The 25185-nt window shown below is 46.8% G+C and overlaps 1 protein-coding gene across 4 annotated transcripts in view; it reads left to right on the top strand.

The window, feature by feature from the left end:
• The first annotated feature begins 2407 nt into the window (after positions 1-2407).
• TBC1D2B (TBC1 domain family member 2B) overlaps positions 2408-25185 on the top strand; it is an 87613-nt gene continuing 64835 nt past the window's right edge. For 3 of the 4 annotated variants that reach the window (XM_022580168.3, XM_022580169.3, XM_022580171.3), the window contains exons 1-2: positions 2408-2779; positions 22843-22996. In XM_022580168.3, coding sequence (XP_022435876.1) covers positions 2423-2779; positions 22843-22996 — 511 coding nt within the window. In that variant the 5' untranslated portion in view covers positions 2408-2422. The remainder of the gene's footprint in view (positions 2780-22842; positions 22997-25185) is intronic. The other variant, XM_022580170.2, reaches the window with a different exon arrangement.

The raw sequence follows: 25185 nt of genomic DNA, 5'->3' as shown, positions 1-25185 counted from the left end.
AGGATTCCCAATAGACATGATGACTGCCAAGATATGGTAGCCAAACGTAAATTAAAATGAATTCCTCGTAGTCAGATACTATCCAGCGCATAATTCTAGAAATTCCTTCAAACACTTTTAGAGCAAAAATTATGTTTATTATGGGATGTGGAGCATTTTAATATGTTTGATATGATATGGGGTGTGGCCTCCATAAGGAAGAGGGCAGGGCCTGCGAGCATGTTAAAATGACAGGGAGAGAGTGGAAGTTCAAGTGCAGGAGGGTGAGGCTTGAGGCCAGCTTGCCCACTGAGAAGCACAGACACCAGCTCTGGGAGGGACGGCAAAGGTCTCTTGTCTAGTACCATCTGCCCAGACCCGGCCAGCCAGGCCAAACTCTTGCCCAGGGTGGGGGGCTCACTCCTGCCACCCGTGAAGGATGCTTTCCTCCTGCCTAGCAGGTATCTGCCTCTACCAGATACCCCACAGGGTTTAGTTCTGTCCTCTCAGTCGACAGTCTCTGGTCACCCCTACTTTTGCACAACTCACTGACAGAGCTGAGGGTGGAGGTGGGCTGTACCCCACTCCCACCCTGTGGCCTCCTGTATACCTCCTGTGTGTAGCTGTGTACTGCAGTCTCAGTTCTCCCAGCTCTTCCCCTTTCCATAGGATTTCCCGGTCACCTCCCACCCTGGCTGCCTTCCCCATAAGCCAACTAATCACAGCCCCTCTTGCCCATGGCAAGGCCCAAATTAAACATGGTTCCCTCACTCCTGAGGGTGGCCCATCCCATCGCTGCAGTGCATTCTCTGGCCTCCCATGTGTTGGGGCTGCTAGAGCCCCCTCTCCGAACCTGCTGATTTCAAAGAACATCAATGCTAACTGTATAATAATAATAATTGACATACTGAGTGCTTACTATGTAAGCACTTTTACATGATCTTGTAATCCTTACAAGAACAATGGTATGAAGTAGCTACTTATACTGTCCCCATTTTATAGATGAAGAGACTGAGGCTCAGAGAGGTAAAATAAATTGCCCAAAGTCACACCTCTGGTTAGTGGCAGAGCTAGGAGACAAATTCCATCAGTCTGCATTCAAAGAGAACCAAAGGGCACTAAGGTAGAGGTGTCCTTGCTGTAGCCAGCCAGCCAGATTCTTGACGGACCCTGGGGAAAGGGGTGGTCATGTGGCAGCTAACATAGAGCCCGTAGCTGGTTGGCTGGCGGGGTAAGCTCACTCTTGCTACCTGTCTCCAAGTAAGCAGTCTAATTTGGTATCCGTGTCCATTTCAGAAAGCTCGATTTTCCACCTGCGTCTGTTAGTGTGTCTGTGTAAAAACATGCAAAACAAAGATGAGATATTGTTTTGATTTGGCCCTTTCACAAACATAGCTATGACCTTCCTTTTTTCTTCAAGTAAAGTGAACTTTTGTATTTGCTTCTCCCCCACATCTTTCCACGGCTCATTCCCTCACATCATCCAGGTCTCTGCTCCATGTCACGTCCTCAGAGGGGCCTCCCTGACCCTCTGGAACGTAGCCTGCCACTCCTGCCCTACATCCCCCCATCCTCTTACTTTGCTTAATTGCGAAACAATGGCACTTGCCTCTTGAGGTTATTGTGAGAATTCAAATGAGTTAATATATAAAGCACTGGTAAGTAATACATGCTATTTAAGTGGTAGTCCTTTTTAAAATTTCATCACAGCGTGTATACAACACAGTATACATTTATCTGTCTTCTTTATGTAGTTTGTATTATCTCTCTCCCTTACTAGACTATTATCTCCATGAGGGCAGGGAAATGATTGGCTTATTCACTGCTGTGTCCTCCAGTGTCTGGAACTGTACCTGGCACATACAAGGCGTTCAGTAAGTATTTGTTGAAATCGGTGAACGAACTGAGGTCTGGAGAGGTGGGAAGTGCTTTGGCTTTCATTCACGCATTCTATAAACATTTACTGAGCACCCACTCAGCGCCAAGCAATAGGCTCTCTCATTTTTGTAATACTAGCCTGTGAATCTGGCAGGGCAAAGATTTAAAAATAAAGTTTTTTAGTGAGGTATTATTTACATAGAGTGAAATGTACAGTTTTAAGGGGACCCCTGATGAATTTTGAGAAATGCGTGTTCCAAGTACCCACAATCCCATAAAGAAATAGAACAATGTTTCAGCCCGGCAGCGCGAGGTTTTGGGCCCCAGGTTACACAAAGGAACAGAGGGCAGGGGTGACTCTTCCGGACCAGCCTCTGGGGCGCCTGCGGGACCGCCCCGGGTGCGGGCAGGCGCTCCCGGGGGCGGGCGGGGGCGGGACTACAAGTCCCAGGCTGCTTTGCGCGCCCGCCAGCCGTGCGGAGAGGCGGGGTTGAAGGGAGGGGGCTGAGCGGCGGCGCCGAGGCGCTGGGGGCCGAGGCGCTGGCGGTTGGAGCGCGGGCTGGCGATGCTGGGCCCCGGGGCCCGGGCGGAGGAGGGTAGCACTGGCGAGGGCGCGGCCCCAGGGGCCGCGGCGGAGCCTGGGGCAGGGCCGGGGCGGGAGCCAGCGCGGCTGTGCGGCTACCTGCAGAAGCTGTCGGGCAAGGGCCCGCTGCGCGGCTACCGCAGCCGCTGGTTCGTGTTCGACGCGCGCCGCTGCTACCTCTACTATTTCAAGAACCCGCAGGACGCGCAGCCCCTCGGCCACCTGGACATCGCGGACGCCTGCTTCAGCTACACGGGCCCCGACGAGGCGGCCGAGCCCGGCGCGGAGCCGCCCGCTCACTTCCAGGTGCACAGCGCGGGAGCCGTCACGGTGCTCAAGGTGGGACAGCGCGCCCCGCAGCCCCGCACCTGCCTCCCGGGAACCCGCCCAGACGCCCTTCCCCTGCTCCCCCTGCCTAGCCTCTGGGGCTGCCCCCGATGCCCAGCTCAGCCTAGCTCCTCTGGCCATCTAACTTTTTGCATACCCTCCTTTCTCTAAAGCCCTTCTGTCTTTCTTTCCCCACTTCTTCCTCAGACTCTGTCCCCGTCCCCACCTCAAGCCCTTTACCTGGGTTTAGGCCAGAGTGGCTGGGGGCTACTCAGCCCCTTGACCCGTTATCTCCCTCTGTGCCTTGCCTCGGGCCCTTCTCTGTCCACCTCCCTTCCCCTCCCCACCCCTGTTCTGTGGATGTCCTGTGTAACCCTCCCAGGCATTCATTACTTACTGTAGGCTTCCTGCCCTTGGGTAAGTTATTACCCTCTTCAGCAGCCTCTTCTGTAAAATGGGGAGAGCAGTAGTATCTACTTCGTGGGGGTGTTGGAATTACAAGAAATATACTCTGACCTCTCCTAAGTGTTACTGCATTCAGGGCTATAGACCGAGAGAGTCAGAGTTGGCAGGGCCCTTAAAAGATAATCCACTGCAGTCTCCTCCACAGTGGGCAGAGACACTCCAGCTAAGGTCACACAGACAGTAAGTAGCAGAGACTGTTTGCTTACTCCGTATTTTGGCTGGGAGAGGAGGGAAACGTTTGCTTCAACCAGTTCTGCCTTGCCCATTTGAGGCTTCCGTAATCTTTTTTCTACACAGTGTGTAGAAGCATGGGACTAGAGTCAGAAGTCCTGATTCTGGTGCTGAGAAGCCTTCCCTGTCCTTGGGGCATCCCATTATCTCCTAGGGGCCCTCCTGCTTCCAGCACCTGGGCATCTGGGCCCTGGCCTGGAGTTGGGTCTCTCTCCCAGCCTCCTTCCCTGCCTGGTTCCTGTGAGCCTCCACCCTCACTCCTCTCTCTCGCTTCTCTTCCGTATTACAAGCTGGGCTTTCTCCAGAGCAGCAGGGCTGGGCTGGGACGTATGAAAACTCTGCAAAGCTCGCCAAGTGGAGAGCAGAGTGGGCTGAGCCTGACGCCCTTGGCCTTGTGAGCACAGGGCTGTTCCAGGATCTCCGAAGCCAGCAACAGTTGGAGCTGCTCCCCAGGTCGTTTTTAGAGCTTTGTCAGCTCAGTTCCTGCTGTTTCAGGCAGAGTCTGATTACTGTGTTCTTTTAGGCTTTACCATCCCTTCTTTAAGTGGGTGCAGACAGCCTTTTTCTCCAAAGGAAGCCAAGCAGAGTTTCAGTTCAACTCGGGCTTACTTAGAAAGCATTGGTGTAAACTTGGGAGTGATCTGAGCAAGTACACAGGGACTTTTGCCAAAGAAAGGTTTGTCCTCACTGTATATATGGACTGTCCCTGTGTACAGCTGAATTTCCTGTGGAATTGTTTGTTAAAACAGAAAGTAGAGCATCCTGTTTCAGATTTTCTCAAATGACTTTGGAGCCCTCCATCAGGTTTTTTCATTAAAATTTTTTGAATGATGGAGGTATCTACCTAAATGGGGCTGCAAGATGCAGTGTCAGGAGTGTGGCTTTAGAGTTGGATTGACTTGAACTTGCGGCCTGAATCTGCCACTCACAGGTGTTGAGCAAACTATACCACCTCTCTGTCCCAGTTTCCTCTTCAGTCTAATGGGAATCTTACCTTCCTCATTGGTTAGTTTTGAGAATTCTGGAAAATAGCTGGCACAGAGTAGGCACTACATGGCAGCCATATGAAACAACAGGTGGTGTCTTTGGCCAATTAGGTAGTGCATTCATATAATGGAATATTATGCAGCCGTGAACATAAAGGAATGAGAGCTCTAGGTGTCAACATGGATGACTCATAAACATAAAATTGAGAAAGAAAAACAAAGTTACAGATTGATTGCATACAGAGGTACCATGTAAAGACTAAGAAGATCATGCAAACACATATGCTGCATGGGGAGCGGGAGAGCTGTGTGGGCGTGATGAGCCCTGGCTTCAGGATGGTGGTTCCCACTTGGGACGAGAGGGGAACGTGAGTGGGAATGGGTGCTCAGGGGGGTTCTAGTGTCTTTGCAGTGTTTTATTCCTAGCACTGGGTGGTGTTTGTTATATTATTCTATCTGTCTCTTTGTATGTTCAGAATATTTCTTTAAAAAAAAAGGAAATTGATTTTCATGTAGGTTACTGACTATGGAATATTTTGGTACGTAAAGTTGAATTAGTCACAGAATAAGACAGCATGCCCGAGACAAAGGGTTTGCTTTATAAAAACAATGGAAATGGAAACACAGGCAAGCCTTTTCAAAGGAAGGGAGCAGTCAAAATGTAAGGTTTCAGAGTAGGGGTGTGTTTTAAGAAGGATTTTTAAAATTTTAATTTAAATCTTTTAATTTCTAAAAAATTTATTTTAGTTTTGGCTGCGTTGTGTCTTCGTTGTTGCGTGGGGGCTTTCTCTAGTTGCGGCGAGCGGGGGATACTCTTTGTTGCGGAGGTCAGGCTTCTCATTGTAGTGGCTTCTCTTGTCGCGGAGCACGGGCTCTAGGTGCGCGGGCTTCAGTAGTTGTGGTGTGTGGGCTCAGTAGTCGTGGCTTGTGGGCTCTAGAGCGCAGGCTCAGTAGTTGTGGCACACAGGCTTAGTTGCTCCGTGGTATGTCGGATCTTCCCAGACCAGGGCTGGAACCCGTGACCCCTGCATTGGCAGGCGGATTCTTAACCACTGCTCCACCAGGGAAGCCCCCAAAAGGATGAATTTTATTGTACAGTAATTCCTTCTGAATTGTGGGCATAAAAATTTTGTGGTGGTAAAAGTGGAAATTAGCAATTTATCTTCCTTTTCACCTTTCAGATCTGAGAACTGACTCCCATAAGCTTTAATGCTTCCCTTTAGGGCTGCTCAGCGGTAGGGCAGAGCCTGATTTCTAAGGGGGATTGTAGGTTAGTGAGGATTAAACCCTGCTCAAGCTTCAGCTAGTTATATATAATTTTATAGATACCATTTCTTTTGACGGGTTAAAAAGAAAAAAAAATAAGCAATTTGCTTATTGTATTATCATATGGTTCTTATTTTAAAGTGACTTGCTGCCTTCTCTGGAGGAGCTGTGGTTTTGTTGAAGTTTTCCCAAATGTTTTACCACTTGAGTCTTAATGAAAGCTGATATTGGAATTTCTTGGTAGGCTTTTCTATTCATAAACTCAGGGATGTGGACCTTACTTTACAGATGAGGGAATGGAGGCCGGAGAGGGGATGTGATTTGTCTGAGATCTTGAAGATAGACTCAGATGCTCTTGGCTAGTAGAGACTCTGGGAACAGTGAGTGTCCAAAATGCCAAGTATCTAATTCTATTATCAGTTTTGACAAGTCTCCCTTTTTTTTTTTTTTTTTTTTTTTTTGCTTTGGATTTCAGTGGTTTGGGATTAGTTAAGATGTAGTGGTTTTTTCCCTTACTGCATTTGATTTCTGTCCTTTTCACGCAGAATGAAAGCACCAGGAACATTTTACCTACCGATTCTTTACCAGGATGTATGGTACCTGTTACTAGACGTTTGGAAACTGCTACAACAGACAGAAACTGATGCTTCCTGTGTGTGTGTGTGTGTGTAGAGGTGCTGGAGGCTTCTCACTGAGCTTTCCTGGGATCTGAGGCACAGGAGACCGTTCTGGAGTGAGCTGGCACTTAGGGAAGAGAGAGCATGTGACTGACTGGGGGTAAAGCGTGAATGACCCTGCTCTGCCAGATCTCCACAGTCCCTGGAGCAAGGAGCATCGTCAGACTGTCAGCAGATGCACTCCGCTCCCTCTCCTCCCTTTCTTGAAGGCATATGGTGCACAAATGGACGTGTATGTTGGTTTCTGAGTCACACGTAACGGAACAATCATGCATCCCTATTCTTAACGCACTTTTGTGGGAAGGATGCACATTCTCTGGTGTTGAAAGTGCTCTCAGCTTAATGACAAACATTTGCTAGCTTGGGTAATCATAGTGTGTGCAGTACAAAATAGATGTGGTGAACCAGCCTTCTTGGCTAAATGGCTCTGCTAAGCTGTTCTTCCCTGGGGCGTCTGCTCAGGGGTCTTGAAATGTTATTTAAATCTTTTATCGAGACCTGACTTTCCATGGATTTTTCATGGCTTCCCAATGAGTAAGTTTCTTAAAGGCAGGTATAGTCTCACAGGTGTGATGTCGCAGTGGCTTTCTGTCTCCCACTGTCTGTCACACAGGCCTCATGGTAGTGTGACCTCCACACTATTTCCTGCTCATGAGGCTCCAAGCACTGCTGTTTGCATCCTTGCCCTCCCAGAACAGCACCTGCACAAAGTAGGTGCCCAGGCAGACGTTTGTTGAACGAATGAGTAGAAGGTCATTACCCAGTAAGCGCTGGTTTTGGTGTGAGCTCCAGCCCTTTGGAAGTGATCAGCCAGAATTCTCAAATGTATTAAATGACATTCTCACCACATGTCATGGAGGTGCCTGCCATTCAAGGAATGCCCAGTAAATATGACAGGCATCAGGGGTTCAAAAGACGGATTACCGTCGGTCCTTAATTTTCAGGTCTCTTGTATTTCATGCCCACAGTCTTGACTCTGAGGACACTGTTGTAGCAGTGGGTGAATGTTTTATGTAAAAGGCCATGTAGTAAATATTTTAGGTCTTCCATCAGTGCCATCTCTGTGACTACTCTGCTCTGCTGTTATAGTACAGAAACAACTGTAGAATGAGTGTAGCTGTGTTCCCATAATTTTTGTTTATGGATTCTGGAATTTGAATTTCATGTAATTTTCACACGTCACAAAATACTGTTCTTTTGGGTTTTTTTTTTCCAGCCATCTGAAAACATAGAGACCTTTCTTGGCTTGTAGCTGTGTAAAAATAGGCAGTAGGCTGGATATGGCCCTCAGGCTGCAGTTCACTGGCTCTGGTGTTTTAGAAAGGCCTGGACACTTCTCACTCATTCTGTCACTTACCCATTCTGTGTGCTTAGGCACTGGGGGTATAGACGGAACAAGGTGAACACAGTTCCTGTCCTTGGGGAGCTTTCTGTGTAGCCCAGAGACAGACATTAATAAAAACAAAACCAACACCAACCAGTGCTGTGAAGTTTAAAAGGAAAGAGATGGGATGCATGTATAATAGGGGATCCTAATTTAGATTGGAAGGAGGAGGGCTAGGGAAGACTTCCTGAGGAAATGACATTTGAGCTGAGGCATGAAGGGCACATTGGTGTTGACTGGAGAAATGGAGAGGGGAGTAGAGTGTTCTAGGGAGAGGAAATGGCAGGAGCAGAGCCCCTTAGGTGTGTAGGGGACTCAAGGAATGCCCGGTGGCAGCTGGGGTGGAGGGGAGGGCCTTGGGGCCCGAGTTGTAGGAATCAGCAAAGAATTTTCGGCAGGGCTTAACAAATAGTTGGTGTTTTTTTTTTCCTCCCAAACTGATGGTTGGGTTATATCCAGTATTTTCATCTAATTATGTTGGAGGATTGTCTTGTCTTATGTTTTAAGAGTTGAAATATTAATATGTTACCCACTGGAAAACAGGTTTTAAAGTTGATAAATGCAGAGTTGAAGATCTCGTGGTCCATTGCCTCTTAAGCACCATTGTTTCTGAGCAGGGGTTGCTGGCTCGGGGGCTGTGTGGCTACAGCCTGCCCCACCCCTCTCAGTGGACTGCCTTTCCCTAAGCATTCCTCATGGCCACCTTCCCTGACTTCTCTCATGTCCCACTTGCTTTGCTCATATGCGTGTTACCAGTTTCCTTCCCCTTTGGAGGAAACCGTTGCTTGAGAAATGGAGGGAGGGGTCACATGCATTCAGGGTTGAGATGTGAATACAGCTCTCACATCTCACTGAGGCTTCTGAGGGGTGGACGGCTCTCCTTGTTCAGGTGCCTGCATCCATTATCAGCCTTCCCATCTCTGGGCAGAACAAAATATAGATAATAACCCTCCTTCCAAAGAAAGAAAAGAACCCCGTTATTGTAGAAATGACTCTCCGGCTGGTGGAGTGGAAGGGGTTTTGATCAGGAATTTTCAGTTCTTTTAGAGATTTATGTAGTAGGGTCTTAATGACGTTTGAGTGGGTGTTTCGCTACATCCTGGAAGGCCCAGTCCTAAGTGGATTTTGTTCACTTTCACAGAGTGAATGCTGTATGGAATGGTGAATTAGGAAGTAGCGATGCTTCTAACCAGCGTCCTGCTAAATACTCTTCCTGGGAACTCGGTGAAGTGAATGTGATGTGCGAGGCCTTCAGGGGCGGGAGGCCGAGGTGGTCCCGGAGAGGCTGCAGGTGTCATGATCACGCAATGAACAGTAGCTCACCAGTCTGCACAGGAAACCCCGAATGGACAGATTCAGGGTGGTGGTGCTCCCTAAAATGGGTCTAGTCCTGTTCTGGTGTTTGAGCGTCTGATGCCGTGTCCTACTAGAGCCCAACTCCCGGAGGGCAGAGTTTTGTCCCTGGTTCACCGCTTCAGCCTTAATGCTGAGCAGGGTGTCAGGCACGGATTATATGCTCTGTATATACTGGGTAGCCGAATGAATACTTCATACCCTCATGCCCTCTTGGGGTGTGTGTGTGGTATGCCCTTGTTGCACGGTCAGAAGGAGATTTGCAGTGTCCATTTCTTCCTTTAGCAAATAGTTTTGAGCATCCACCATGTTGTAGGCATTATGCTTTTTCTGCATACACAGCAGTGAAAGTTTTCCATTCATTTCAGAAACTACAGTGTTAAGACTTTAAAAATAGATTAGCACCTGATAGCTTTGAAAAAAAACTTTGGAGAGAAACCATTTTTGTCTGTAGTATTCAGAGTTGGGAGTAAATATCAAACGTCTGCAAGTTTTTTGATCCTGAGGGGGGTCTGGCATCTTTCCATAGTAAATAAAGAGGGAGGCAGGGAACCCTGAATGTAAAATACTGATTTGGATATCACCCACGGCCAGAAATCTGTGGTTTGTACAATAATTTCTATGGGCATTGTGGAATTGGGGAGATCTGTGTGACTGATCACCAAGAAGAGCTCCCTGGAGAAATGGGCTGGGGAGTTGGTTAGGTTTTGGTATAATTGTGTAGCTGTTCAAAGGTTTAGTTCCTTTTGGATCAACAAGAAGTGTTCCCAGTCTGATGGGAATCAGCATCTTTTCATGAGTTTGCATGCTTGGCCAATGCTTAACTTCTTCTGACGGATTGTGTGGGAAAACTGGAATCTGGGGGAGAAGGGGGCATTCAGGAGCTGAGATCCTTTGGCCTCCTCTCTGGCCCTTTCCAGGGCCAGCCGTCCTGGAAAGAGCAGACGTCCTTTGAGCGGTCTGCCCTCAGGTGAGAACTTGTCTGGGCGTCGGATGGCAGGCCTGGCGGTGGACTGGAGGCTGACAGGCCAGTGTTATCAGAGATGTTGATCTTGGATTATAGGAATTATTTCTAGGCAGTGAGCCCAGTTTTCATTTCCCTTTCCAGCTCTGTGATGTCCAGGGGAGACTGTGCTTGCAGAGAAGGAGCCGAGCCTGTGTTTGGAAATCTGATGCAGCCAGCCAGCCATTCACGTAACAGTCTTGGTTGGGCAAGGCCGTGATGGACATCTAGCGGGAGTCAGGTGTTGCCTCTGGCCTCTCGGAGCTGTCCTGTTCTGGGGTTTCATTAGGGCATTGTCATCAAGTGGCTCTGTGAGGTGGAGGAAGTCATTTGGTGTTTTTGTTCCAAGGGTCATTATCCCTGAGTCAGAACTGACGAGACCCTCAGATGAGCCCACCCTGCCCCTTGTGTGATAGAGTGAGAAACAGAGGCCCACAGCTAGTTAGCAGCAGCTCTGGCACTAAAGCCTCCCCCAGACACCTGAGTGATATTTAGCCATTTTAAACCCAGCAGTTTGATGCTATTTGCCATTTTACTCCCTTAGTAGGAAATTAGGCTTATTCTGTTTTTAGTTGTTGTACACAGATTCTGAAATTGTACATTTACCTCTTTGGTGCTGCAGCATAGATGTAAGATGTTCAAGTCACATGAAGATTGGAAATTAACAGTATAGATGATAAGCTTCCAGTGGGGGTTGATTGATTATAGACATTAGTGGTGTTTCCCTGGCAGGGACTAGACCTGCACATCCCTGTTCAGGAGCCTTCTCTTTGGAGGTGTGCAGAGGAAAACTGACCCTTGGTGTGATTTCTCTTGCTGCTCTGTAAGCCATGCCCTCTAGCTTCAGAAGTGAACCAGTTTTGGGGCTTCCCTGGGGGTGCAGTGGTTAAGAATCCGCCTGCCAATGCAGGGGACACGGGTTCGAGCCCTGGTCCTGGAAGATCCCGTGTGCCACAGAGCAACTAAGCCCGTGCGCCACAACTACTGAGCCTGTGCTCTAAAGCCTGTGAGCCACAACTGCTGAAGCCCATGTGCCTAGAGCCTGTGCTCTGCAACAAGAGAAGCCACCGCAATGAGAAGCCCGCGTACCACAACGAAGAGTAGCCCCCGCTTGCCACAACTAGAGAAAAGCCTGCACGCAGCAACAGAGACCCAACGCAGCCAAAAATAAATAAAATAAATAAATTAATTAAAAAAAAGAAGTGAACCAGCTTTTTAAGCTTCACAGTTTACACAGCTCTCTCACATATACTATCCCAGAGGTAACATGATGATAAGGCTATCTTTCATTTCTGTCCTTTAAAGGGAAGCATCTCCTTGAGACTTGTGGTTCTCAGATTGGTGTGGGGAAGGAGCCTCCTGGGATCCTGTTAACATGCAGGTTGTGGGGTTCCCTCCTAGAGATTCTGGTTCGGTTGGTAGGCCAGGGTGGACCTCAGGAGTCTGCATCCTTATCCATTGTGCCGACCCTTATGCTGCAGACCTTTGTGGTCCTCTCTTTGAGAAACACCACTCTCCACCAGATCATGAATTACTGCTCTCTTTGACTGTGAAGTAAAGACTGGCCCTATTTGAGGATGGTTTTCTAAGCAGACTAGAAATAACTAAACTGCGTGGGTGGAGACCAGTGAAGTGTGAGCCATTTATCCTTAGGTTGACACTCTGTGGTTTATGTCTGCTACCCTCTTTGCATTCTGAGTTTCTGTGCTCCAGAGCAATGGTTTGGGGCCTGTGACTCCCTCCTCCCAATGGCCCTGAAGTTTCTGTCTCCTGAGCTGATCGCTCAGTCACTGGCACAGCACCACATTTCAGTGTTCCTCCAGGGCCATTCAGAGGGAAGCTCCTGGAGGGCGATAGTGTTCGCTTGCCATCCTTAGGGTGATTCTGGGAGGGTGAGTTTTAATGATTACCACCACCAAACAGCTGATAAGGACTTTTAGAGCCCCCAGCTTTTCACCCAGAGAGGGGGAAATAACCGATTGATATAGGAGAACCATCTGGCACTTTCTGGAGGTACCAGCTCTATCTTAAAAGACTGTTAGAAATCAACATGCTTCCCAAACACTCTTGTAAACTCACTAAAAGGTTAGGCAGATTTCTGGTTCAGGCTCCCGTGTTCATCCTAATCTCTGATGGGCGGTGCCTGGGAATCTGCCCCTCCCAAACCCCAGTTCATAAAACTTCATATTAAGTCAGTCATTCCTGTGTCCTACTTTTAAGTTAAAAACCATCAAGCCGGAACATTGCAGTGTTGCATGGCGTGTGGAAACCATTGCAGACAGAGGTGGCATGGGGCTCTCCGCCAGTCTGCTGGCTGTTGCTGCAGGAGTTTTTATTTATCCTGAGCTCATAAAACCCTGGCGCTCTCTTATTGTGCAATGGCAGAGCTGATAGGCAGCCATAGGAATGTAGCCCTGTGGTCACTCGGAGGCCGCGTGCTCCCCTTCCCTCTGAAACAGAAAGCGTTTTGACAGGCTTCCACACTTCCTGCAGGGAAGAGCAGGCCCAGAGAGTGTCTTTGTCCTTGCCCTTGCCTTGGTGAAATCTGTCATCTAGGCCAGGCCCCTTACAAGCCCAGTTATCTTTATTGTCCTCTTTTCTAGAACACGCATTTGCTTGTCTTTGTTCTGTTTGTAGTCTTCTCCTAGTTTGTAATCTTCATTAAATTGTTAGAGTTGGGTTTAAGGAGTGGCTGATCTCTCAAGGTGTTTGCTTTTTAAAAGAAGATGCTTGAGTATCAGAGATGGCAAAACTCCTCAGACTGCTACCTCCCAGAATGGGTGAGAAGTGGGGCACCTTCCCGAGGAGAGGCTGCCCCCCACTGCCAACTGTCCAGGGAAAGTGATGGAGGGGGAGGTCTAGGTTCTTGCTCAGCCTTTGAAAAGGATTTAGATTAGAATTCATGTAATTATTTTGCAAAATAAATTATGTGAAAATGCTGACTTCAGTGTAGCCATTTAAAAAGACAAAAAAATAAGAACTTATCGTGTTAGAGGAACGGAGGTCTGTACAATTGCACTCCATTTTCCCAGGAGCCAGGAGATCCAGTATTATTTCCCTTCTCAGCATCAGTCACTGGGCTGAAACAGAAGATTTCAAAACTTTCCCAAGGAAAAATTACTTTTTTTTTCATTGGTACTGGGCCAGATCCCTTGAGATTGTTTCCAGGCCCATGGTTTTGAAATGTTGAGAAGAATATTTGGAACCTAAAGTTATTTATCAGATATGGGGTTGTAGTCTGTTTTTCATCTGAGTTTTGTTTTGTATTATCAGGCTGTTTACAATGTTCTTGTGCTTTTTATTGCTTATGGAAGAATTACCTTGGAAATCCAGATATACTTCTTTCTTTGTTTGTTTGGCCACGCCTTGGGGCTTGTGGTGTCTTAGTTCCCTGACCAGGAATTGAACCCAGGCTACAGCAGTGAAAGCACCGAGTCTTAACCACTGAACTGCCAGGGAATCCCTCAGATATCCTTCTTTAGATTTAAGAAACGAAAATTCCTTCATTATGAACAGGCATTGCATCCTTTTAAGATATGACTGAGTCAAACTATGCATGCAGTTTAAATTGCTTTCTATGACGTGTGCAAACTTAGCCCATCTCTGTTCTCTTCTCGTGGCTGTCTCGTGACCGTTGGTTATTCTGTTCTTCTGACTTATAAACATGGTAGGCACTGACACTTTGGGGAGGAGCCCAGAGTTCACACCCTAAGTGGGTGACTGAAGTGCTCTGTCATCACCATATAGCATGATTGATTCTATAAGGGAGGTCGGATGGCCTCATAGATGGGGTGTTTGAACTGGGTCTTGAGGGGTGAGTAGGTGTTTGCAAATGGGTTTAATTAGTGCAGTAGAAGGAGGGGTCGTTGAAGCTGAGCTGGCTTCTGTGTGCCTGTTGTGTGGGCAAAAGGCTATGGTCCTGTGGAGTGTGGGGCAGTGTAGGCCAGGTGACCATGCCAAATTGCCCAGCACTTAGAAGCCACCAGAGAGTTTTAAGCATGGAATAAATATGGCTTAGGTGGCTATGTGTAAGAAGGGGGTTTGGGGAGGGGTGACTGAGGACAGCAAGACCAGTTAGGACGCTCTTGCAGAGGCCTGAGTTTGATGAACCAGGACAGTGTCAGGGAGCGGGAATCTGAGAGACTGACAAAGGGATTCTTTGGACTTGGAGACCTGGTGATCCTATTATGCTGGAAGACGGTTCCTCTCTTCTCTACCTTTGTTTATGTGTGGTTTTATTATTGCTCACTGCAGTCTATTTTTAAAGAAATGTCTTTAGAGAAGAATTGTGGCTCAGAGCATCCAGTGGGAGTACCTTATAGCCGATTGATGGTCATACTCTCTCCAACCCAGTGAAGCTGTGCTGAGCCCCCTTCGATGTCCTGAGGAACTTCTGTACTGTCAAAAAGACCAGCCTCGAGCTTCCCTGGTGGCGCAGTGGTTGAGAGTCCGCCTGCCGATGCAGGGGACATGGGTTCGTGTCCCGGTCTGGGAAGATCCCACATGCCGCGGAGCAGCTGGGCCCGTGAGCCACGGTCGCTGGGCCCGTAAGTCCGGAGCCTGTGCTCCGCAACGGGAGAGGCCACAAAAGTGAGAGGCCCACGTACTGAAAAATAGAAAAAGAAGACCAGCCTCTGATGTGGGAGTTGTCCTTGCTCATGAAGCCAACACACTTTAAATTGAACTTGGCTGTTGGTTGGGGTCATCAACATTTCAGTATCTGAGAAAGACCATAGAGGAACTTCTGATTCCTGCTGACATGCTGAGGGGATGGATTTTGTCTTGGACGTGCACTTCTCCGTCTTCCCATTAATAGCAAGGAACACAGACCCAGGTTTGAATTTTGATGTGCCAACTGGCTGTGAGATCTTGGGTGATCATGATAATATGGATGGTTGACGCCTAATGAGTGTGCCAGGCACTGTTTTGAGCTTAACATGCGTTAACTCATTTAATCCTCATAACAACATCACATGAAGTAGGTTCCTGTTGTTCACATTTTGCCAATGAGAAGTCCGAGACACATTAAGTAACTTGCCTAATACAGCTAGCAAATGGCAGAGCTGGGATTTGAACTCAGTTAGGCTCCTGAGTCCAAGTAGGTAATACTTTGGGAAAGTAGATGATACTATCTTGTGAGATTGTTATGAGCTTTAAATGATAGCATGTATAAAGTGTTTAGCACGATGTCTGGCACATAGTAATTGTTTACTTAATGGTATCTAATATTATTACTAATATGCACGTATACATTATGAAATAGTCTATATAATTTTATTCCATCTTTGTAAAGAAAATTGCTACATGTATTTATGGATAGAAAAGCATCTGAAAGGATGTACTCCAAAGTGCTGATTGAAGTTATTACTGGGGATGTGGTTATATTCATTTTATTTTCTTCTTTGTTTTTCTGGATTTTTCAGATTTTCCACAGCAAACATGGGTTATTATTATTATTGAAAAAAAAGTCTAAAATATGTTGTTGGGTTTTGTTTTTGTTTATTTTTTTAAAGCTGAATAGGAGCTCCCAGGCAAACAGGAGCTCCTTAAGTGCTGGCAGAGTGAGGTGCCTCTGCAAAGCTATGGAACTCCACACTATGTTTAGTGACTTAGAATTTGTTCGGTCTTTTTCTCAGTTTGCCTTTTAATTTTGTATGGTGGTTTTGGACACACATCCAGATATTTTTCTCTGCTGTCTTTCTTTTTGGGTTTAGACAGGCTTTTACATTCCAAGAGAATAGAAATGTTACAGCAGAGACTTTTTTCCGTGTTGCTAGGGTAAATAATCAATGCAGTGAAAATCAATGCCTCCCTGCCCCTCCTCAGCCTGGAGTCAGCCCCCTAGAGTTGCCCGTGTGAGAAGCAGCTCTGTGGCTTGCAGTCTGAAGATCTGCCCTTCGAGCCTTCAATCTGGGGCTCTGTCCTGAAAGAGCGTTGGTTTTCCTTGTCCACAGAGTCAGGACGCACAGGGCATTTGTTGTCACAGGGCATTCGTCGTGGCCGTTGATTGTACTTCAGTGTGAACTGTTCAGGAGATCTCTGCACAGACCTTCCGTGTGAAGTGCTGCTATGCTGACGGTTGGATGTAAAGTCAGATCATCCCTTGTGTACCTTTAAAATTCGGCAGAAATCTACGCAACTGTTGTTACAAGATGCAGAAAGAGACAGAAACTTAATTTTAATTTACATAGGCATCTTCTACTAATTTAAATGGTTTTTATCTTGCATTCAAACCTTGAATCAATTTTGAATTTATTTTCCTTTATATTGTGACCTACGTTTCACACCTAGGTCGTAATTCATAATACTTTTATTTCTTTCCAAATTTTTAGCCAGTTGTCCTAATGTCATTGTTTAATAATTAATAGTTTTCCCACTGATTTGATTTGAAATGCCACATAAGTATTTTATATCTATTTAGCCCTGTATTTTGATCCTCTGGTAGTAGAGTGCTGGCTTAATTATTGTGGCTTTATAATATGCTTACTTATTTGGTAGGGCAAAGCCTCATGCCTCATTTACTTTTTCAGAATTCTCAAAGGTTAAACTTCAGATGAATTTTATAATTTCATTGCCATGCTTTGAAGAACTTTTTAGAATTTTGGCTGGATTTTTTTTGTTTCTATAATGCATACAGATTTCTTAAATGTATACCTATGCATTTTGTGTTTTGTTTGTAATTGTGAACATGTTTCTAACTGTCTGTTGCTGGTATAAAGGAAACGTTTGCTCACTGGGAGTGTGAGAGCCGAAAACTGACCAGGTCTCACCCAGTTCTGTACCCCTAGTGTTGACTGCTGCGTTGGCCTAAGTCAGGCTCTTAATAAATATTTGCCAAGTGAATGAACAAACATTTCTATGTATATGGTGTTCCTCCTTTTTCTTCTTTTGGATTACTTTAGATAGATTCCCAGGAATGGAGTTTTTGGTTAAAGGAAATGAGCTGAGTCTTTTTAGATGGAGATTCTTTACCAAAGGGCTGGGGAATAAGAGTGCTTGGGTCAGTTGATGGTATAGTGAGAATGTAGTTAGGAGATAAGGCCTGACTCTTTGTGTGTGCTGCAAGATTGTGGCTCCAGCCCCCATCCCCAGTAATGCACTTGCCTGCAAGAGTGGGCCCTTAATAAATAAATGTGTGTTGAGATGAATTAACTTTACTGTGGGACTTTTCTGAGCACCAAGGAAAGAGCTGGTCTTGGAGAGAGGGAAGTCCCTGGGGCCCAAGAGGAGGGACAGGTGTCTGGGGCCCATCTCCCAAAGAGTGGACTTGTTTTGGGCTACTAGAGGTCTGGGTGCAAAGGCTTGTGGGAACAGCTGGAGTATCCCATGGTTCTTCTCAGCCAGCTTTCAGGGACTGATTTCCACCTCAAGCTGGATGAGGCATGGCCTGGTTTCCATTCTCTGAACTGGCACTTCACGTCATGGTGCCTAAATGCAGCAGATGTCTGTCATATCAGGACTGTGCCCACCCAGTCCTTGTCTGCCCCCAGCTCCCCAGGACATTCATGCAGCTGTGTAGGGGACAACCAGAATGGCTTTCCAAGATGTTTGGCATGGTCTCTCGTGTTTGGATTTGGTGCCATATTTGAATTATAATTTTAGCAGTTTTGAGGCAGTAGCAGTAGCTGAACATAGGAAAGAATGAATCAGATATATGAATGCTTAACTGCATTCCAGTCACTGTGCTACACATCTTGGGCCATATTGAGGCCAGCAGGTTTTGCCTTTGTCTTGAAGGAACTTAGACTAGTGAAGCACACTGCCGTGGGAAGCTGTCCTGGGCTACATGGTGCTGTGAGTTCCCCATTCCGAGGATGGAAAGAGCATGCACGTCAGGGAAACCTTATTTGGGTTTTGAAGAATGAGTAGGAGTTGGAGAGAATGGTGTCATGGGAGACTCAGGATATGGTCTCAGTGAGACTTCAGACAGTAGATGCTGATACTGACCTGTTGGATGCCTGCCTGGCATCGGCTCTTACTGTCTACTGAGCTGTGAAGCTTTGCCTCATCTTTGCTCCTTCCAGTATGATTGGAATGTCTGTCTGGCTTTTCAGAATTTGGGACTAAAGTATTTAAAATGGTGATTTGGGGTAGGGTGGGGCAGAAATTGATTCTCTCCGGGTTATGCTGGTGGTGGTGATAAGCTTCAGCACTGACTGGCTCATTTGTCACCAGCTGGGCTGCAGCTCAGTGGAGCGAGCCCTGGTGATGGACTCCTTGAGGTGCTGTCTGTGAAGCCAGATCACTCGAGGGTCCTTGCCTTCCTTTGGGAGGGGGCAGTGAAGACACTGAAACTGTGAGCCATCAGCCAGACCAGCCAGACCCATTCTTTGGGGTCCCCAAATAATGTTGGCATCTCCATGGACATTAACAGAGCATGGCGTGGTTGGAGATATGGAGGTACCTAGTTAAAGAAGAAAGTTATTTGAGTCATAAAGTCCTTTGGGAGGTGAATAACGTTGGCTGCCCCACACTCTCAAGAACCCCATGCCCTTGGTCATCCCCAAGGCCGTTTCCCACCCGCTGGGTTTCCCACCTAGCCAGATCTCCCACCAACCTTGGCTCTCAAAATGGAATTTGTTTGCCATCATGATCTAGACCAGCACTGTTCAATAAAGACAGTGTGAATCAGTTATATACTTTTTAAAAAAAAATAAATTTATTTATTTATTTTTGGCTGCGTTGGGTCTTCGTTGCTGCGTGCGGACTTTCTGTAGTTTCGGTGAGCGGGGGCTACTCTTCATTGCGGTGTGCAAGCTTCTCATTGCGGTGGCTTCTCTTGTTGCAGAGCACGGGCTCTGGGGTGCACGGGCTTCAGTAGTTGTGGCACGCAGGCTCAGTAATTGTGGCACGTGGGCTCAGTAGTTGTGGCTTGCAGGCTTAGTTGCTCCGCAGCATGTGGGATCTTCCCCGACCAGGGCTCAAACCTGTGTCCCCTGCACTGGCAGGCGGATTCTTAACCACTGCGCCACCAGGGAAGTCTCGCCAGTTATATACTTTTAAGTTTTCAGATACCCACATTAAACAGGTGAAATTAATTTTAATAAATATATTTTATTTAACCCAATGTGTCTATAATATTTCATCATGTGGTAATAGCCGTATTTCACGTGCTCATGAGCCATGTGTGGCTAGCGGCTACTGTGTTTGGATGGGGCAGATTTAGACTAACTTTACCTGACTAACCAGGACTGGGGCAATGAAGAGACTAGTTTGTGATTCTACATCTAATTAGGACTGAACAAGATCAAATCTCAGTTCAGTCTCTGTTTAAAAGATATCAAACGGGAAACACGGAGGTTTTGTAGATCGCTGCTGGTTGTGCTGTTCTACTTTTAATCCTGCCCTGTCTCATGGGTCTCAGCTCCCTGAGGGAAGGGCCTCTGGGGGCTTTTCCGCCTCCTTGATCATAGCACATGCCCTGGAGCCATGTGCCCCCAACAGCCTTTCACAGCTGCTTGGGGATTGAATTTGAGATGCTTTTAGTGGTTGCTAGATTTTTTTGTTTTTCAAGGAAATGAACCCCAGTTAATCATTGTCTCGAGGTAGTTTTGCCTGCCTTATTGACCAGATTTCTGAAACATGAATAATATGTCAGACATTGAGAGCATGTGATCTAAAAGTTTTTTTGCCTGAGGAATTTAGTGAGAGATGATTAAGAAGTTACTAACTGTTCCTCAGTCAGAATTTAATACTCAGAGATTTAAAGGGAAAAGGCTTTCTTGTAAACAAGCAGCCTTCTCATGGTGTTTGCGTTTCAGGAAACAGGTAGAGAGGTTAGTGATGGATCTGACACAGTATGGTCTTCTCCCTGGGATGGGGATGGGGGCCAGGCAGGGGAGCTGGTGGGAGGACCAGAACACACGCACACATCTGCACACACATGCACGCACTGTCAAAACACACACTTTCCCCTAAGCTGGGGGTCGGGAGACTAGGTGCTCAGTATGGACTCTGTGAAAGGAGGGAGGAGGAGGGATTAGGTGGGCTTTGGGTTCTGATTTGGCTGTCTCCCAGCCCCTTGCTCTTCCAGCCACTCTCTCCCCTCCTCTGGGAATGCTGGGGTCTCTTGTCCTGCCTCGGAGCCAGGCTGAGCCCCCAGCTGTGCTTTAGGGCTCCTGGGCCTGAGCAAATCTCCTCTTCTACCTGAACCCTTCTTCCCCTGCTCCCCTCCCCGGCCCCCCCAATTTCCAAGAGCAGTGACTTTGTCTAATCTCATCATTGCCCTGCCAAGAATCCAGGAAGGCACTGGAGTCCCTTTGGGCGTTGTCCCTGCTTATCCCAGCTCCACCCCCCTGCCAGCCTCCGCTTGCCTGTGCTCTCTTGCCTCTGGGCCTTTGCACATACTCTTGTCTCTGCCTGGAGCTTCTTTTTTGTCTTGTCCTTCTGGCCACCACCTGCTTCCCCTTTAAGACCAAGCTCCTGCATCATTTTATGATTACTTGTTTATTCATTTCTTCACTTATTTATTCAACCAATATGTATCTGGCACTGAGCTGGATGTTAGAAAAATGGAGACATCTCAGAGTTTATGTTTATTCGAGAAGAGAGACATTAAGCCAAGACTGTGAACGTTTTGAATCCACAGGTAGCAGTTTTCCTAAACTTTCAGTACCTGACCCTTGACCCATCTCCTCTGCACCCTTCAGTCACACCAGCCCCACTTCACCCACTCAGACCTCTGTCATAGCACTTAACACACTCTTGAAACTACTGATTTATTTTTCCTATCTTTCTCACAAGCCCTGATTCCAGGTTCCTGGTAGATAAATATTAATAGTAAATGTTCGTTGAATGTATGGATGAAATGATGGCTTGGCTGATAGTCGGAGGGCTTTTCTGTAAGAAACCCGGAGATCATGTAGCGAATGGTTTTCCTTACCAGGGCTGTGCCTGCAAGTGTCACTAAAAAGACTCCAGGTTGTAGCAAGAGCACTTTGCTTGTGGACAGTAGAGGTTTGGTCTCTGGCTTGTCACTTGCTGTCGGGCCTACAAAGCAGTTTTCCAGATTGCCTCTGACCCTGGGGTAGAATTTATAGGTGCCGAAACCACTGTGTCTGATGTCTGTACACCTTACTGGATGCCACTGGTTCCCATAATCATGCCGTGGCATCCTTCTCCTTGGGACTCCTTTTTGGGGGCAGCCTGGAGACCTGTGACCCACACCTGCCATCTAGTTTGTTTTTTGTAGCTAGGTTCATTGTTTTGGGTTCCCTCTGTATCTTGGTTGATTTTTTTTTAATGTTTATAGTGAAATTCACTCTTTGTGGTATACAGTTCTTTGAGTTTGGACAGATGCGTAGAATCATGTATCTACCCCCACAGTCACGGTGCAGAATAGGTTGATTACCCAAAAATCCACTTGTGCTGCCCCTTTGTAGTCAGTCACTCCCTTCACCCAAGCCCTGGAAACCACAGGTTTGTCTTCTGTCCCTATAATTTTGCCTTTTCAAGAATGTCACATAAATGGTATTGTGCAGTATGTAGCCTTTTGGGACTGGCTTCTTTCACATATGCGTGTAATATTCATCCATGTTGTGTGAATCAATCGTTTGCTCCTTTTTATTGCTGAACAGTATTTCATGGTACGGATGTGCCACAGTTTATCTGTTCACCAGATGAAGGACATTTGGCTTGTTTTCACTTTTTGGCGATCATGAATAAAGCCTCTGAACACTTGCATGCAGGTTTTTGTGTGAATGTACATTTTTATTCCTCTTCATTGAATACCTAGGAGTGGGGTTGCTGGGTCACTTGGTAAGTGTATGTTTATAAGGAACTGCCAAACTGTTTTCCAAAGAGCTGCACCGTTTTACATTCCCACCAGCAATGAATGAAAGTTCCAGTTGCTCTGGATCCTTTCCAGCCTTTGGTATTATCAATTTTAAAAAATTTTAGCCATTGTAATAGATGTCCTCTCTAGTTTTTAATCTGCAGTTTTCTTTGCTCACTCTCCCAGTTGCTGACAGGATCTAAATACCATTATTTGATTTGATTTGGCAGGGATGTTATCCATACCCATGTGAGATTTGACTTCTTAATTTATAGGTGCTCAGAGTGAAAGGGCACTGGGGATATCAAGCCTTCCTAAAACCTTTTGAGGAAAATGTTATATATTGTATCATTCTGTAATTTTAGAATTTAAAAAGATTTCTTATTATTAGGGTTAAATTCTTTATTTTAAAATTGCTATTTTCTTGACCAATTGTAGTGAACAAAAGTTACTAATCTTTTTTTTTTTTTAAGAAGATGTTGGGGGTAGGAGTTTATTAATTTATTTATTTATTTTTGCTGAGTTGGGCCTTCGTTTCTGTGTGAGGGCTTTCTCTAGTTGCGGCAAGTGGGGGCCCCTCTTCATCGCGGTGTGCAGGCCTGTCACTATCGCGGCCTCTCTTGTTGCGGAGCACAGGCTCCAGACGCGCAGGCTCAGTAGTTGTGGCTCACGGGCCTGGTTGCTCCGCGGCATGTGGGATCTTCCCGGACCGGGGCTTGAACCCGTGTCCCCTGCATCGGCGGGCAGAATCTCAACCGCTGCGCCACCAGGGAAGCCCCCAAAGTTACTAATCTTGAAATTGAAATTTCTTTGACCTGTTCTTCTTACCTCTCCCTTTCATGTGGCAAGGTGTCCAGTCTGTCTTCACAAAACATAATTATTTTTTTAAGGTATGTTATTGGTGGCCATAACACTTTTTCCCCTTCCTTCTTTTTAGGCCCCTAATCGTCAACTCATGACTTACTGGTTACAAGAGCTTCAGCAGAAGAGATGGGAATATTGCAACAGTCTCGACATGGTAAAGTGGGACAGCAGGACCTCCCCAACTCCAGGGGATTTTTCTAAGGGTCTTGTGGCCAGAGATAACACAGGTAGGTCAGAAAGGGAGGGCACCTGTGTCAGTGCTTTGTGTATCGCCGTTTGACGTAGCAAGTCAGCTTGGCAGAGGAATTGAGAATGAAAATAATGGTGATGATCCCTTATAAATGGGCTGCATCCTATAGTTATTGAGGGCTTCCGTTTCCATGTACAGAATTGTATTCAAGCCCAATGACAACCTCAGGAGTAAGGCAAGGCTGGTGCTAAGCGTCCTAAAGAGATGGTACGGCTGAGAGCAGTGGGTCGTGAGTTGTGCTGAAGTCCAGTCTGACTCCAGGGCCAGCCCGCTCTCTACCCTGTCTGAAGGTGAAGCACCCAAACCCACAGCCCTGTGCACAGATATGTGTGCACACTGGCAAGATGTTCTCGAAGCACTCAGTGTGATTCAGTGATGCTTCTTGGGAAGATTTTAGCTATCAGACACTAATTCTGTTTTATCCTGGATCTGTGGTATTTCCATAACTCATGCTAATCCCTGGCTGATTGCAGTGTGGAGATGATGTGGTTTTATATTTGAATATCAAAAATTAGAACCCTGTGATCTCCTCATGACTGTCTGGTGGTGCTGAGCCTTGTTAACTGAAAGAACAGGACTATGGTTATACACAGACCACCCCTGACCCGGCGCCTGCAGGGACTACTGAGGTGGGGCTGTATCTGTGGTCCCTCTCGTCACACAGGGAGAAGAGCAGGCCCGGAAAAACCTGACCCCTGGGCCTTGAAGTAAGGCATGAAGAGGCCAGGCCATCACACCAGCATTTCTTAAGGACTGAAGGAGTGCATATTGGAATTCAGCCAGCATGGGCTAGTTCTCATGCCTGTAAGGAGGCGTGGTCCAAGCTTTGTAACACCTGCGGGACCTTCGCTCAGGAGGACACAGGCTACAGTCAAGCTCCCCGTAAATGAACGGTGGCATCGGCACATGTGCAGCCAACTTGTTTTGGAAACAAACGCCTTCTTGGACTTCCTAAATTATTTTTTTCCTCCAAATCCCTGTTTTCCTGCCAGCCTTGTTTTTACCAATCAGCAGGTTAACCCTCTGGTCAGTGAGAAATTACTATGTGTACTTCACTCCTCTTCCTATGCTGTGCTATGAGAGTTCTCAGGTCATTTTCATGGATGTCTTAACACGAATGACAGCAGGAGCTGAGAGGATGCCTCCAGTTTGGCTGAGAGGATGCCAGAACCCTCACTATGTTTAGTTTGTACTTCTGCTCATTGATGACTTAGTTATTTAAAAAACCACTATTATAGTGCTTTTGATCAAAAGAAGCTCTATAACTCAGTATCAGTCACTTGGAACGATTGGAAACCCTGCAGGGAAACCAGCAGTATTCATGGTGGTAGCTAGTGCCTTTGGCACAGACGATACTCACTTTGCCTCTGTTCCTTCTTTCTGAGGTCACCAAGCACTTCTCTCTAAGGAAGACTCAGGCATTAGACCGAGAGGAAGACCAAAGGAATGAAGCCCTGTGGTCTCTTTATAACACGCATCCTTCCTTCTTTTAAGCCAAAGTGCTGAGGCTAGGGAGCCGGCAAAAACACCTGCAGCCCGCATTTGGTTCTCTGCATTTGGTTTTGGGACTCTAGCCTGGGAATTTAGAGTTGGCACCCTCTGGTGTTTACTCATTCATTCAGCAAGTAGATGCCCATGATGGGCCTGGATCTCCCCCCTCACAGAGTTTCTAGTCAAGCAGAGTGAAGAAAAAGTGAGATCACATGAGAGGGAAGGTACAGGGTACCAAGTGCCATGAATGGGTTGAGCACAGCTTTGGGGTGGGTGGGTTCACTCTCTGAGACCTGAGGATGACCCGGAGTCAGGCCAGGTAAGAGGAGTGCAATGCCCTCCAGGAGCTGGAAGGAGGGTGTGGCCAGAGGGTGCCAGCAGTGAGCTGAGCCTGGAGGCACACCCAGGGCCAGGGTGGGAGGGGCCTGGACCTCTGGGTTTGGGGTTTTGGACTCTCCTAAGAGCAGTGGAATGCTCTTAAATGCTCTTAAAATTGCTATTTTCTTGACCACTTGTAGTGAACAAAAGTTACTTGAAGTCATCTTGAACAAAAGTTCAAAGTCATCTTGAACAAAAGTCATCTTGAAGATTTTATGTGCGGAACCGACTGTAATTTTGAACTTCTGCCAATTTTTATATAGCTTTTAAGAACAAATGATGAAACTTTGGATGACC

The sequence above is a fragment of the Delphinapterus leucas genome, chromosome 2 (assembly GCF_059928025.1).
Source record: "Delphinapterus leucas isolate spDelLeu-1000000601 "Yukka" chromosome 2, BTC_Dleu_Yukka2, whole genome shotgun sequence".
NCBI lineage: Eukaryota > Metazoa > Chordata > Mammalia > Artiodactyla > Monodontidae > Delphinapterus > Delphinapterus leucas.
This window is presented reverse-complemented; position numbering and strand designations above follow the sequence as displayed.